At 44.2% G+C, this 16,164-nt stretch overlaps 1 protein-coding gene across 3 annotated transcripts in view; it reads left to right on the forward strand.

Moving 5' to 3' along the window:
* TGFBR1 (transforming growth factor beta receptor 1) overlaps positions 1 to 16,164 on the forward strand; it is a 175,515-nt gene that overhangs the window by 65,507 nt on the left and 93,844 nt on the right. For all 3 annotated transcript variants that reach the window (XM_063922772.1, XM_063922773.1, XM_063922774.1), the window contains exons 2-3: positions 2,676 to 2,918; positions 10,829 to 11,068. In XM_063922772.1, the coding sequence (XP_063778842.1) occupies positions 2,676 to 2,918; positions 10,829 to 11,068 (483 nt within the window). The remainder of the gene's footprint in view (positions 1 to 2,675; positions 2,919 to 10,828; positions 11,069 to 16,164) is intronic.

Here is a 16,164-nt window from a genome sequence, read left to right on the forward strand (position 1 = left end):
CTACTCATCATATTTATGGGATTCTCTCCTCCCCACTCACTACTCTTATATATTTATATATATTTATATATATATATATATATATATATATATATATATATATATATATATATATATATGTTTCTTCTGCGCCTTTTTTTGCTAACTGGATCGTTTGTGTACAGAATATCATAATGTTGATCTCATCCCATATAATATATTATCATTTAAGTAATTACACCCTTGCACATTGAATCTTTAAATTGCACTGATCTAATCCCTTCTTTCATCCTCATTTTTTTAATTTTTTTTTTTTTGGTATGGAGACATTGAATAAATAAAGAACTGTATCCAAGCGATAAACAGACATCATCATATAAATAACTCACTTTGGACTCCAAAAACATGGCTGCTGTAAGAACTGTGGTTTTTGACCTAATATAAAATGGCCACCGCTGCATCCGGCTGCAGCATAGAAGTTATCAACATCGCAGCCGCGTACTCACTTCCGCCACACAGGACTAACGCATGCGCAGTACGAAAAGCCGGATACCGGACGTGGGGCGGATATGACGTCACGCAGAGCCCGGACAGGAAGTCCGCGGCTCTGCGCGTCTTTTATGATTTACAGATGCTTTTTCGTATATTTTGTTATGTATTTGCATGCCCTAAGGTGCTTACTAATATAACTACACCTACATGTCACTGAATATGTATTTTGAGAACATTTAATTGTGTTAATTGATTACAGGAAGTGATGTGTACATCACTTCCCTTTCAGTTTGGGTATATATACATGGTCTGTCTCTAGTCTCAAATCACCCCTTGATGAAGTCCAGATAGGACGAAACGCGTTGGGTGCTGCTTCTTGATTTAACCTCACTCATCACAAAGTTAAGCTACTTTATTCCTCTTTTTAGCCTTTTGAACGCCATTTTTTTATATATATTTTTATATTTTTTTATATATAATTTTTTTTTATATATTTTTTTGTATCTTTTTATAACTTACTGTCTATTTTTTACCTTTTGTGGTAAATGATACTCCAATGCCTTTAAGAAGTTTTTATGTTTTTTCTGTCTTCGATTTTTTTATGAGTCCTATATGCTTTTATAATCAGTTTTGGATAGTGCTTCCCATTGCAATAAATTTGTACACATTTTTTATATTACCATCCTGCTTTTAGCATTATTTGGCACCATTGGTCGCTCTTTATTACCTCACCCTTTGTCCACAAAATTGCTCTTGTAGATAATCGTACCAGTACCTACATCCATTTGAGGTAACGAGCTGACACCCTGGTAGATTATAGGGAGTGCCGATTTATCAGGCGGATTTTAAATTTTTTTGCACTGTTCTCATATAAGTGTTAAAATTTAAGATACTGTATCTGTGGCGCTGATACCTTTCCTAGTATATATATATATATATATATATATATATGTATATATATGTATGTGTGTGTGTGTGTGTGTATATATATAATATATATATATATATATATATATTAAAACCAGCGTCTGAGTCGTTTGATTATTTCCGAGTGCCTCCATTATTATTAATCTGCATGCTCTTTACTGAGGGGTTGCGCACCGGACCAGGTTGTGTCTTTGTATTTATTTTGTGAGTGCCGGACCTTTGTATATGTGTGTGTATATATCTGTATGTATGTCTCTCTCTCTCTCTCTCTCTCTCTCTCTCTCTCTCTCTCTCTCTCTCAATTGAAGTCGAAGCTGCCATTTTTCCGGCTTGTCGGAAAACATGTGGAGCGGGGGATTAGCAGCGGATCCACGTGTTTTATCGATTTTAGCGGCCAATTCCGACATGTTTTTGGCCCTTTACGACAACACTGATCCGACTTAAAAAAAAAAAAAAAAAGTCGGATCAGCATTGTCAAAAGGGGGCAAAACTAGTTTTAAACACATGGGGGGTATTAAATTAGTGCTAGGCAAAGAAACTGCACTTTTCGCTATTTTTTTAAGGGCAAATGGGGATTCGCCCTATGCAATAGCAGGGCCGTTTTCTAAACTAGACGAAACATTTGGCAGGAGTGAAAAACGTGGATCGGCGAAACCACATGATTTAGAATTTTGAGACATTTTTCACCAATTCCTTTTCACTAAAAAAAATAAAAAAAAACTGAAAAGACATTGGCGAAAAATGCCTTAAAAACGGGCGAAAACGGCCCGCAATTGAATTCCCGGGAGTAAATTCAATAGCTCCGAAATTGACGGAGCTTATTGAATACCCCCAAAATTCTTAATCTTGCACACACTTCTACTTCTTAAATTTGCTTGTTTATCGTTGTTTTAAATACACTAAAGTTATGTTTTTGATTGATGTAGTAGTTGGTGCACTGCAGTAGGACTTTACTTTCATGTTCCTCTCTTTGAGCTGTGAATGCATGGACTGCCATGGTATACCTAATAAACTGCAAAATTTTGATTCAAATTTAAGTCTTATGAATGTGATTTTTAAGTGATAGTGGGGACAGCTATCTATTACAATTATTATTTCTTTCATGGTCCTTGATTTTATTTTTTATTTTGTACCCTTTAGAAATATTGTCAGAATATGCTCTTTTATTACCCAAGATGCTACCAAAACACTTATCAGTCTGTTATCATCTTGCATATAATGTTCTGTCATGTTTCCTGATGTATTGTGCACTTATGTTATCTTCTGTTTCTTTCCAGCATTAAAATGCTTCTGCGACCAGTGTGTGAAAGACAACCAGACCTGTGTTACTGATGGGTTGTGCTTTGTATCCTTAACATACAATGGTGATAAGGAAGGCTATAACCGCATGTGCGTTGGAAAAAGTGAGCTTTTTCCTGCAGACAGACCATTTGTGTGCGCTCACAATAATATTGGTGATTTGCCTATACCTCATTGCTGTGATGTGGATTTCTGCAATAAACATAGTCTGCCTGCTCTTGGTAAGATCAATTAAATCAAACTAGTAATAACTGGAAAATATAGGAAGTATGTGGATAAACTGTAGTTTTAAAATTTAAGTGGCTGTAAAGCATGTAGGTTTCAAACTGACCATTTCAGATTGGAATGACATTTGGTATAATAAATGCTGCCATGGGTGTAAAGGAACCTCCCCAAATCTTGGGCTGATATTTACACTGGGTTTGAAGTTATATGCCTTTTTAAAGCTGCAATTTTTATTTTTGTAACTGCTGTCTATGACCACAAATGGTGGCTTGCATTTATTCTGGAGAAAGATGAAAACAAAATTTAAGTGAAAGTGACATTCCTTCATCCTGCTGGTCCATCACCATCTTTTTCGTACCTGTGGATGTCGGATGTTTTATGGATTCCAATGGTAAATGTTCCTTGTGAGGTGAATCTGTGAACTCTAACAGGTTGAATGTACACCCTGTCTGAAATGGAAATACTAAAAACAAATGAAGCCTTCAGTCACTTCCAAATAATAAAATAGCACCATACATCCAGAATAGCGGCGCCAAATGGTAATGATCTGTAGTAAGCGTTCTTAAAATAAGTGAAAGACATAAAATTATCTAAAAAGTTTTTAATTTCTGCAATGGGGTACAATGGATTCCACAGGGAATACATTGGGGTGTAGAGTTGGATCTTGATCCGAGGCACCAACAGGCTAAAGCTTTGACTGTTCCTAGGATGCACTGCACCGCCTCCTCTATAATCCTGCCTCAGGGCACTGGAGCTCGGTTTGTAAGTTGGTGCCTGCAGAGCAGGTCACTAACAGGTGGGCTTTTTAAGAAGACTTCAAGGGCCGCAGCACTGTTTATGTCATTCTGACATTCTGTGCTGCAGCTCCATCATCTCCCCAGCAGCTCTGCATACTCCCGCGTTCGGGTTCCCGGGTACTTGCAGCGGAGGCGCACTGGTCTTCAGGCACACCACCACTGACGCTCTCCTGGATCGTGTGGCTGCACACCAGGGAGGAGGTAAGAGGGTCCCCCAGGTGGGACCCGACGGTAAATCGGGGTCCCAGGAGACGGACCGCGCCGCTGGCGTGGACACTACTGCTTTGGGACCCCACTATATCCACCAGGGCAGGGAGCACAGGTCGGATTTACTAAAATCCGTTTTACATATGCTCCATAGTACCCGGTGGTGAGGACCAGCATAGGGGATAAGGTGCTGATCTGTAGCCCCTCCCCCAGCCCTGGGCGCCATCTACTGCTGGTGTTCCTGCCCTGGAGCTGCATTTCACTCTCACTCACTCCCTGATAGAGATTTTGGTGCCATCTTTACAAAAGTAGTTGGGCTGATCTCCGGGACTGCAGGGCACTGTCTCCTCTCTAATGCTGCCTGTCTCATCAGTGCTGGTCATTTACAGGCACTTAAGTATTCTACATGTCATTTTAGACCGTGTTCGTTAAGAACAAGTGTACTGCTACCTGAATATTTAGTACAAGTATTCTGTGATATACATCCAGTATCTACTGTGCATTGTTATATCTATATACATACATATCTATATGTAGTTTTACTAGTCCAGTGCAGTTTTATTGTTTATCTGTAATAACTTCTGCATTGTACCTGTGACTGAGTGTGCCTGTAGCTGCTGTGTGGATTTCATTCTAGTGTATCACACGTCTTGCATTCACTATATTCTGTACCCTGGGGGGCTAGGTGCGTCAGGGTCTCATATTCATAATATATCTTTATATATTTCAGTCACCTCCTACCGCTTTAATCCTTTGTTCCCTGTATTTACTGTCACATAAATCAGGGGGTTATTTGCAGGTATTGTGTTTGTCTTGCTATATTTTACTGTTACGCTCTAAGGCTACATTCCCTATGTCTGCCACACGGCGGAAAATCCGCGGATGCTTCTGAATCATGCAGTGCTGGCACCAAGGATTTACCTTAGGGTGAAGTTTTAGCTGATAGTTCAGGCACTGGGTGCCATATATCTCCCAGTCAGCCTGTGGCCAGTCAGGAACCACCTTGGGCAGCGTTCTCAAGTATGCCTCTGCCTGGGTCACCTGGTATCTGCACAGGAGTCCACAAGGTATAAACAGGATAATTTACCTGGAGAAATGCAGCTGGTAAGGCAGGGGTTAATTGCAGAGTGACTGACACAGCAGGGCTAATGGCAGAGGTTTGATGAGAGCTGAACTGGGACACAGAGGGAAACAAACTTTCTGAGGCAAGACTGGCTGGAATGGTGCACAGATATCTTGAAGCAGGGATTCCAAGGCAGAAGGACACACTGAATATATAATTGTAGTAGATACAGGTCCAAGATGAACTGGATGCAGGAATACTGGGACCAGTTACCAGGACACAGGAGACTGGGAACTTCCACAGCATGCAATGGCCACGTGCTGAGCACACAGGAACAGGCTCTAAGTAGTCCAGATTAGAAAACCTGACACTCTGATACTGAACTCTATCACTGGCACAGTGGTATGTGGATACTCCTTAGTTAAAGGGAGACAGACCAATCACATGATAGTCAGGCTAAAGTTGCAGGTAATTAGGTCCAGGTGATCAGTTGCTAGGAAACGAGAACAACAGAAGGGAGCAGCCGGATCCAGGTGCTAATCAATGCAGAAAGCAGAACTGACAGATTTGCAGCTGCTGCACACATAACAGCTGAATACGCTTGTGACACGTCTTGTGTCCCCTGTGGGACCTCCTGTGTCATTGCAGCCAGATATTGTCCCTGTAGTTAATCCGCCCTGGGCGGACACTTTGTCTACCCAGTTACAACAATTAAATCAATCTTTAGTTAGACAAAAGTTTACCCCATGCCCCTCTGGGGTCAAGGGGTCATCTAAGCGGGCCATTTCTTCCTCACAATCAACTAACATTTTGGATAATTCTTCTGATGAGGATGGGGAATATACTGATCCGTCAGACACTGATACAGTCACTTCTGATGAGAAATCTACAACCCAGGTTGATGTTCCTGACCTAGTGGAGGCTATTAAGCTGATTCTCCAAATAGATGATGAGATTGAGCCCACTACTGAGTCTTAAGAAACCTGATAAGTTCAAACGGCAGAAGGTTACTAAAGTTGTCTTACCACATTCTGACCATTTAATTGACATAGGTCCGGAATCCTGGTCTTCTCCAGGAAATACATTTTCCCTGTCTAAAAAGATGCTAGCTCGTTATCCTATCCCTGCGGAGTTGAGTAACAAGTGGGAAACTCCACCGCCGGTGGACTCTCATGTCACCCGTCTAATGGTGTCATCTACTCTGCCTGTCATCACTGTCACCTCACTGAAGGAACCGACGGATAAGCTTGTGGAGGGATTCCTGAAGTCTATTTACTCTCTTACCGGTGCTGTACATAGACCCACTATAGCAGCCTCCTGGGCCGCGAAAGGAATTGAAGCTTGGGTTCAGGCAATTGAGGATGAGCTACCTCAGGATATTTCTTACACTGCCAGACCATATCTGTCTCGTATTATCACAGCCTCCCACTATATTCAGGAGGCGTCCTCTGAGACAGGTGTAATGTCGGCCAAGGCGTCTACTGCGTCTATGCTGGCTCGCCGAATTCTGTGGTTGAGGTCCTGGAAGGTGGATCTAGACTCCAAAAAGACCTTGTAGGTGCTCCCTTGTAAGGGAGACCTCCTTTTTGGGGAGGATCTGAATAAGATTGTGACTGACTTGGCAACTGCTAAGACTGCGTTTCTCCCAAATACTAATCCTTCTGCACCGAATGCAAAGAGTACCACTTTTCGTTCCTTTCGACCTACAGGGAAAGCAAAGGGTCAGGTATACCCGAGACAGGTTCGTACTTCCAAATCCACTAAGCCCAAACCTAAACAATCCTGGGCCACCCATCAGCCTGCTTCCAAACAAAACAAGCATGACGGGGCGGGCCTACCCCTGGGGGACCCTAGGGTGGGAGGCTGACTTCTGCAGTTCGCCCAGGCCTGGTTAAAGACCACTTCGGACACCTGGGTACGGGAAGTTATCTCTCACGGGTACGTAATCTTTCAAGAGCAGTCCCCCTCGCCAGTTCTGCTTGACCGTTATCCCGTAGGATCCGTTGAAAGTGCAAGTTCTATACTTTGTTGTGTAATCCCTCCTGGACACAGGAGTGTTAGTGCCGGTACCTCTGTCCCAGAGAGGCAGGGGATACTATTAGACCCTGTTTCTAGTTCTGAAGCCAAATGGGTCCTTCCGGCCTATACTCAACCTCAAAGCATTGAACAAATTTGTGAGAGTGTCCACATTCCGTATGAAAACTCTACGCTCTATTGTACTGGCCATGGAACCCGAAGACTATATGGTATCCCTGGACATACAGGATGCTTTCCTGCATATACCTATTGCCGTCTCGCATCAACAATATCTGCGCTTTGCTATTGGCAACCTCCATTATCCGTTCCAGGCTATGCCATTTGGACTGGACATGGCCCCTCGGATTTTCACCAAGGTCATGGCTGTGTTGACGGCCCTTCTCCGCCGTCAGGGAGTCAGGATCCTGCCATATCTGGACGACTTGCTGATCCTGGCGAACTCCCAAGATGTTCTACTCAGTCATCTGGAACTGACGGTCTAATTCCTACAGGCCCACAGATAGCTCATCAACTGGAAAATGTCCTCTCTGGTCCCTGCTTGGAGCATGGTGCCTCTGGGGGCACTGCTAGACACACACAGCCAGAGATTGTTCCTGTCTCCAGAGAGAGTCCTGAAGCTTCAGGACAGGATCAGATACTTGCTCTCTCGCCCACGAGTGTCGATACACTCGGCGATGCAAGTACTAGGCCTCATGGTGTCTGCTTTCGACATGGTAGAGTACGCTCAATTTCATTCCCGCCCTCTGCAGAGGTTATTCCTTTCCAAGTTTTACGGCCTGCCCCATTAGAACAGGTCTCAAATGATCTCCTTCACTCCGGAGGTTTGTCCATTACTGAGCTGGTGGCTACAGGACCAACAGTTGAGCAGGGGCTGTCCATTCTGGATCTCCAACTGGGTCCTCCTGACAACGGACGCCAATCTGCGGGGTTGGGGCGCGGTGTTGTAGTAACACTGTCTCCAGGGTCGGTGGACCAGGTTGGAATATCTTGTCCCGATTAAACATTCTGGAATTGCGGGCAGTGTTCAATGTGTTGACGCTTGCCCTGCCTCTGATACAGAACAGGGCTGTTTAAGTACAATCAGACAACGCCACCACGGTGGCGTACATAAATCATCAAGGCGTCACTCGAAGCTGTAGGGCAATGATGGAAGTGTCAAAAATCCTCCGTTGGGCAGAACGCCAACTGCCAGCAATATCGGCAGTGTTCATTCCCGGAGTCCTCAACTAGGAAGCGGATTTCCTCAGTTGTAAGGACGTTCACACCAGAGAGTGGAGTCTTCATCCTGAAGTCTTTTTCAACTCCTAGTGGACAAGTGGGGTCTACCAGATGTAGACCCGATGGCGTCTCGACACAATCACAATGTTCCGGTCTTCGGATCACGGACAAGTGATCCTCAAGCAGTGTTCGTGGATGCACTGGCAATTCCATGGAACTTTGGGTTGCCATACGTGTTCCCTCCAGTGTCACTCCTGCCCAGGGTACTACGGAAGTTCAAGCAAGAAGGAGGAATACTACTTCTAGTCGCTCCAGCGTGGCCCCGACTGCATTGGTTCTCAGACCTGCAGGGTCTATCAATAGAGCGTCCTCTTCTACTTCAACGCCCAGACCTCCTCGTTCAGGGTACTTGTGTCTATCCGGACCTGGCCAGACTGGCTTTGACGGCGTGGCTCTTGAAGCTTCACTCCTGAGGGCCAAAGGATTCTCTGAGGCGGTTATTCAAACTATGTTGAAGGCCTGCAATCCAGCTTCTGCACGGATTTATTACAGGGTCTGGAACTCTTACTTCACATGGTGTGCTGCTAAGAGTTATGATGCCTATTCGTTCAGAACTTCCAGGCTTTTGCCTTTTCTGCAACAAGGCCTAGTTTTAGGTTTTCGCCTGGCCTCCCTTAAGGTTCATATATCTGCCTTGTCGGTGTGGTTTCAGAGAAAAATTGCGTCTATTGCTGATGTTCATACTTTCACCCATGGTGTTTTACGGATTCAGCCTCCCTATGTCCCTCCTGTGACTCCATGGGATCTGTCTGTCTTAAATGCCCTACAAGAGTCTCCATTTGGACCTCTTGAGTCTGTGGACCTTAACTGCCTTACGCTTAAGGTTGTGTTTCTGCTGGGTATTGCCTCTGCTTGGAGGGTGTTGGACTTAGGCGCTTTGTCCTGTCGTCCACCCTTTTTGATTTATGACCGTGACCGGCCAGTTCTTCGAACTCGCCCCGGTTATCTACCTAAAGTGGTATCTTCTTTTCATCTTAACCAAGAGATTGTGGTTCCGGCTTTTATCTCTTCTGGTTTGTTTTCCAAAGAACGGTCTTTGGATGTGGTACGGGCCTCCGTTTCTGTGGAGAGGACTGCCTCTATCCGGAGGTCAGATACTCCTTTGTTCTTTTCGGTTTTCACAAACGTGGCTGGCCTGCGAATAAGCAAACCTTGGCCAGATGGATTAGAATGGTGATTGCACAAGCTTATGCGCAGGCTGGACTCTAGCTCCTGCTGCTATCAAAGACCATTCTACTCGGTCTGTTGGACCTTTTTGGGTGGCCCGCTATGGCGCGTCCGCTGAACAATTGTGCAAGGCGGCTGCGTGGTCCTCTGTGAACATGTTCATTTAGGTTCTATGCCTTTGATACTTCCTCCTCCCAGGATGCTTCCTTTGAACGCCGGGTTCTTGTGCCCGCTACGGTGCGTCCCCTCCCATAAGGAACTGCTTTAGGACATCCCCGATGTATTCCCTGTTTAATCCCAGTGTACCCCACTGCAGAAAAGGAGATTTATGGTAGATTTACCATGGTTAAATCTGATGCACTTAGCTTCTTTGGGTTTGTATGGCATTAGCCGCTGGTCCCTTCTCCTGTCGTGAGAATGTGGTTCTAGGTGACTAACATCTGCCGTCTTTTACCTGCATTGGACTGGTTAACGAAACTGAGCCCCAGTGCCCGGAAGCAGGATTATAGAGGAGGCGGTGCCGTGAATCCTGGGAACAGTCAAAGCTTTTAGCCTGTTGGTGCCTCGGATCAAGATCCAACTCTACACCCCAATGTATTCCCTGTGGAATCCAGTGTACCTCGCAGAAAGATATTTAACCATGGTAAGTCTACCATAAATCTCCTTATTTTTAGTATTAACATACTGTCATTGTACATATAATATACATCAATTGGATTGTTTAAGAAGATTAACAGTTATGAACAGGCCTAGACGGTTCTCACTTTCAAAATTTTAACAGTCCAAAGTAAAACCTCTTGTAGCAGGTGTTCCCATCATGATTCCAAAATAAAACGTAAGATTTCTTAACCTTATGAACAATTTTTGTGGTGTTGTTTTTTTTTTTTTTTTCTTTCAAAAATGAAAAAAAAAAAAAAAATGTCTGTTGGAAAAAATGTAAATTGTGATTTTACTGCTGTTATATATCAAATGAAAGCCTGGAAAAAGAGGTTTAAAATGAGACCTTGCAGCTCGCCTAACTGGGCTAGAGTTGGGCAAGTGCAATAAAAAAAAAAAAAAAAAGTTAATTGCAAAATTGTACCATGAAGGCATATAACTTCAGAACCAGTGTACATAGCCTAAGATTTGGGGGTTTTCTTTACACCTATGGCAGCATTTATTATACCAAATTCCATTATTATCTGAAACTGTCCGTTTGAAATTGTGTTGATTTAGTGTGTAATAACATTGTAGGTAGATTTGTATAGTTTGTTTTACATGCTAAAATGCACATATAGTTTTTGTTGATTATATCCAATGTTACAGATTTTTTTTGTGTGATGATAAAATGTGTTTTTCCTATTTTTTATTTATACAGTTCCATCACCAAAGCCTGTTGCCATTTTTACCCCAGTGGAATTGGCGGCGATTATTGCTGGTCCGGTTTGTTTTATATGTATCTTACTGATGCTAATTATGTACATATGCCACAACCGCACAGTTATCCATCATCGTGTTCCTAATGAGGAAGATCCTTCACTGGATCGGCCCTTTATATCCGAGGGAACAACACTGAAAGATTTAATATACGATATGACCACCTCAGGATCTGGCTCAGGTAATCTATCTCTATGCTCAACTACATAATGGACGTGGTCATATTTAACATTTTGGTGACTTATATTTACAACTTTTTCATTTTTTTTTATTTTTTTTTACAAAGACTGTTTATTAAGATTTTTGGCGAAATACAATACAAAGTATAAACATTTGGAGGGAGGAGAAAAATAGGAATAGGGGGAGGAAAGGGGAAATAGTGCAGAAATACTCATAATAACATTGAAGAAGCAATCAGATGGAAATACATACAGGTTGTCACAGAATGAATATAGACAATTAGATTAGACCGGTTTCAACTGAGCATTAAACTTTTTCATAGGCTGAATGTCAGAGTAGGAGGTGCTTTATGGTGCCAACCAGGGAGCCCAGGATTTAGTGAAGGAAGACGCGTTATCTACAGTACTAGATAGGAATTCCATATGATAAGTGTCCCAAATAGTCGCTAAAATAGCTGCCATAGAGGGGACTGTTTGGGATTTCCAATGGTATGCAATTTTACATTTCAACGCATTGGTAATGTACCAGATACATTTCTGAGAAGTTTTTGCTATGTCTGAAATGTTCTGAGGAAATAGAAAGAAAGATGGAGCAAAAGGTACGTATACCTCATATTACAACTTTTCTACATGTTAGATTCACCTTAAAAATGGATTAGGGGCGATTAATTTTTTTCCCCCTCTGCTGCCACTTGATGGATTTTATGACAGAGCAATTCAATTGTTGCTCCATTCGGGCACACACGCAGCGAGTGGGGTGGGACTGACATTTCAGCTTACAGCCTTCTGAGGTGCCAGCTGAAATGTTTGATAAATCTGCAGTTGTTTAGGCACTTAGCATGGCTACACTCGACTCACACACTTTCTTAACTCATACACTTTGTTGGACCCACTTCAGTCAGGCTTCCGTTCCCAACATTCCACAGAGACAGCACTGACTAAAGTGGTTAATGATTTGGTCACTACGAAGTCTAAAGGCCACTACTCGCTACTTATTCTTCTAGAGCTATCTGCTGCATTTGACACTGTAGACCACTCTCTTCTCATACAGACACTACAATCCCTAGGTCTTAAAGACACAGCCCTTTCTTGGTTCCTATCGTACCTATCTAATCGCTCCTTCAGTGTTCGCTTCTCTGAATCTACCTCCTCTTCGCTACCTCTTTCAGTTGGAGTACCGCAAGGCTCAGTCTTGGGTCCTCTGCTTTTCTCTATCTCTACCTCATCTCTTGGTAAACTAATCAGCTCTTTTGGTTTTCAGTATCATCTGTACGCAGATGATACTCAAATCTACCTATCCTCCCCTGACTTGTCCCTATCTGTACTGGACCGTGTCACTGAATGCCTTTCTGCCATCTCATCCTGGATGACATCTCGCCACCTCAAACTTAATATTTCAAAGACCGTTAATTATATTTCCACCGGCCAATAGTAGGTACCAACCTGATATCTCTATCACTGTTGAAAACTCTACTATCTACCCTACCCCACAAGCTCGCTGCCTAGGTGTCATCCTTGACTCTGATCTGTCCTTTGTTCCCCACATTCAATCTGTCTCAAGATCATGTTACATGCATCTAAAAAACATATCCAAAATACGACCATACCTTACACAAGACACTGCTAAAACTCTAATCCACGCTCTCATTATCTCCCGCATTGATTATTGCAATAGTCTCCTAACTGGTCTTCCCAAAACAAGACTCTCACCACTACAATCCATTCTGAATGCAGCGGCGAGGCTTATCTTCCTCGCTAGACGTTCATCGTCTGCAGATCCACTCTGTCAGTCCCTCCATTGGTTACCTGTACTCTACCGCATTCGATATAAAATACTTTTACTCACACACAAGGCCATTAACCAAACTACACCAATGTACATCACTTCGCTTATCACAAAATATCTCCCAACCCGACCTCTGCGCTCTTCACAAGACCTGCGTCTCTCATCCACACTCATTAATCGCTCCCACTCACGACTGCAGGACTTTCATCGGGCTGCACCCACCCTGTGGAATGCCCTACCACGCACAATAAGACTCTCCTCTAGTCTCCAAACCTTCAAGCGTTCCCTCAAAACTCACCTCTTTAGGCAAGCGTATCAAATTCCTGAACCGCCCACATAACTTTCATAAACCTTCCTATCAAATTACATCCACTCTGTACAGTCCACACATATCCTCACATGTCTTCTCATTCTATGCAATAGATAGCACCTTTCCTTGTGTACATATGCCTATTTCCCTATAGATTGTAAGCTTGCGAGCAGGGCCTTCCTACCTCTATGACTGTTATCACCCAGTTTGTTATTGTTATTTCAAATTGTAAAGCGCAACGGAATTTGCTGCGCTATATAAGAAACTGTTAAATAAATAAATAATGGCTAAACCTAATACTAATGGACGCACACATCTGGCATGCGCTCTCAAGGGGAGGAACATTTGAATTGCTCCAGTAGGCGGCCATTACGTTTCTGCACCCACAAAACAATAGAATTCCCCCCGTAATGTCAGGTTACTCTGGCCGGTACCACAATTATCTTCACAATTGTCCCCCAGTTGTAAGTAAATGGTAACTCTGATAGGGATTATGTGGACCATTCTTCTCCCCACAGTCAGCTTACCACCAAGGGGTATATGCAATTGCGGTCGAATTCCGGATGGAATTCCACCGTTTTTAAATTCGACACAATTCGACAGTCGAATTCTGGCCGGGGGGTGCCGGAATTCGACATATTCAATACAAAACGGATTCGACAGTCCCGCTGTTGAAAAACGGAGGAATTGACGGAAAAGTGCGTCCTGGATTCGACTTTTCCGACTGTGCCGAAATGGTTAAAAAACACGGGAAAAAAATGTGTGGGGTCCCCCCTCCTAAGCATAACCAGCCTGGTTGCAAAAATACGGGGGGGAAATTGACAGGGGATCCCCCGTATTTTAACAACCAGCACCGGGCTCTGCGCCTGGTCCTGGTGCAAAAAATACGGGGGACAAAAAGAGTAGGGGTCCCCCGTATTTTTTGTACCAGCACCGGGCTCCACTAGCTGGACAGATAATGCCACAGCCGGGGGACACTTTTATACCGCTCCCTGCGGCCGTGGCATTAAATACCCAACTAGTTACCCCTGGCCGGGGTACCCTGGAGGAGTGGGGACCCCTTCAATCAAGGGGTCCCCCCCAGCCACCCAAGGGCCAGGGGTGAAGCCCGAGGCTGCCCCCCCACCCCCCCATCCAAGGGCTGCGGATAGCCTTGTTGAAAATGAAAGAATATTGTTTTTTTGCAGAAGAACTACAAGTCCCTGCAAGCCTCCCCCGCAAGCTGGTACTTGGAGAACCACAAGTACAAGCATGCGGGGGGGAAACGGGCCCGCTGGTACCTGTAGTTCTTCTGCAAAAAAAATGCCCAAATAAAAACAGGACACTCACACCGTGAAAATACAACTGTATTTCACACATACATACTTACCTATGTTGACACGATGTTCGGTCCACTTCTCCAAGTAGAATCCATGGGGTGCCTGAAAAGAAAAGATAATTATACTCTCCTAAAAAAAAAAAACGCATACCCGATCCACACGGACTGAAAGGGGTCCCATGTTTACACATGGGACCCCTTTCCCCGAATGCAGAGACCACCCGTGACTGCTGTCACAGAGGGTCCCTTCAGCCAATCAGGGGGAGCGCCACGTTGTGGCACTCTCCTGATTGGCTATGCGCGTCTGAGCTGTCATACGCGCATCGCACAGCCCCCTCCATTATCTTCAATGGTGGGAACTTTGCGGTCAGCGGTGAGGTCACCACCGCGGGTAACCCCACCGCTGACCGCAAAGTTCCCACCATTGAAACTAATGGAGGTGCTGTGCGATTCGCTGTCTGCCAGCTCAGACACGCATAGGGAATCAGGAGAGTGCCAGGACGTGGCGCTCCCTGATTGCCTGAAGGGACCCTCTGTGACAGCAGTCACGGGGGGTCTCTGCATTCGGGGAAAGGGGTCCCATGTGTAAACATGGGACCCCTTTCAGTCCGTGTGGATCGGGTATGCTTTTTTTTTTTTTTTTGTTGCCAAGTACGTGGATTACAAATATCACTGGACACTGGATTTAGGTGAGTATAATTATCTTTTCGTTTCAGGCACCCCATGGATTCTACTTGGAAAAGTGGACCGAACATCGTGTCAATATAGGTAAGTATGTATGTCGGCATGAGTGAAATAAAGTTGTATTTTCTCTGTGCGCGTGTCCTGTTTTTATTTGGGTTTTTTTTTCTTCAGAAGAACTACAGGTACCAGCGCCCCCCCCCCCCCCCGCATGCTGGTACTTGTGGTTCTCCAAGTACCAGCTTGCGGGGGAGGCTTGCTGGGACTTGTAGTTCTTCTGCAAAAAAACAATATTCTTTCATTTTCAACAAGGCTATCAGCCCCCCATCCGCAGCCCTTGGATGGGGGGGGACAGCCTCGGGCTTAATCCCTGGCCCTTGGGTGGCTGGGGGGGGGACCCCTTGATTGAAGGGGTCCCCACTCCTCCAGGGTACCCCGGCCAGGGGTGACTAGTTGGGTATTTAATGCCACGGCGGCAGGGAGCGGTATAAAAGTGTCCCCCGGCTGTGGCCTTATCTGTCCAGCTAGTGGAGCCCGGTGCTGGTACAAAAAATACGGGGGACACCTACTCATTTTGTCCCCGTATTTTTTGCACCAGGACCAGGCGCAGAGCCCGGTGCTGGTTGTTAAAATACAGGGGATCCCCTGTCATTTCCCTCCCCGTATTTTTGCAACCAGGACCGGCTCAAAGAGCCCGAGGCTGGTTATGCTTAGGAGGGGGGACCCCACGCATTTTTTTTTTTTCTGGTTTATGCCCATTCCATTTAAAAAATAATAATAATTATTTTAAAAAATATATAAATAATACTTGTGCCTCCTAAATAGACAAACCAAGTACCTAATCCCTTCTAACATAAATAGATATGCTATTAGCAATAAAAAAACACAACAAAAAAAAACATGTTTTTAAATTTTTTTATTACATTCCGCCAGCCAAGTGAGGCGGATTGAAAATGACAAATTTACTGTCGAAAAGCACTGTTGTCGAATTGACATTCTTCAA

This window comes from Pseudophryne corroboree, chromosome 5 (genome assembly GCF_028390025.1).
Source record: "Pseudophryne corroboree isolate aPseCor3 chromosome 5, aPseCor3.hap2, whole genome shotgun sequence".
In the NCBI taxonomy this organism is placed as follows: domain Eukaryota; kingdom Metazoa; phylum Chordata; class Amphibia; order Anura; family Myobatrachidae; genus Pseudophryne; species Pseudophryne corroboree.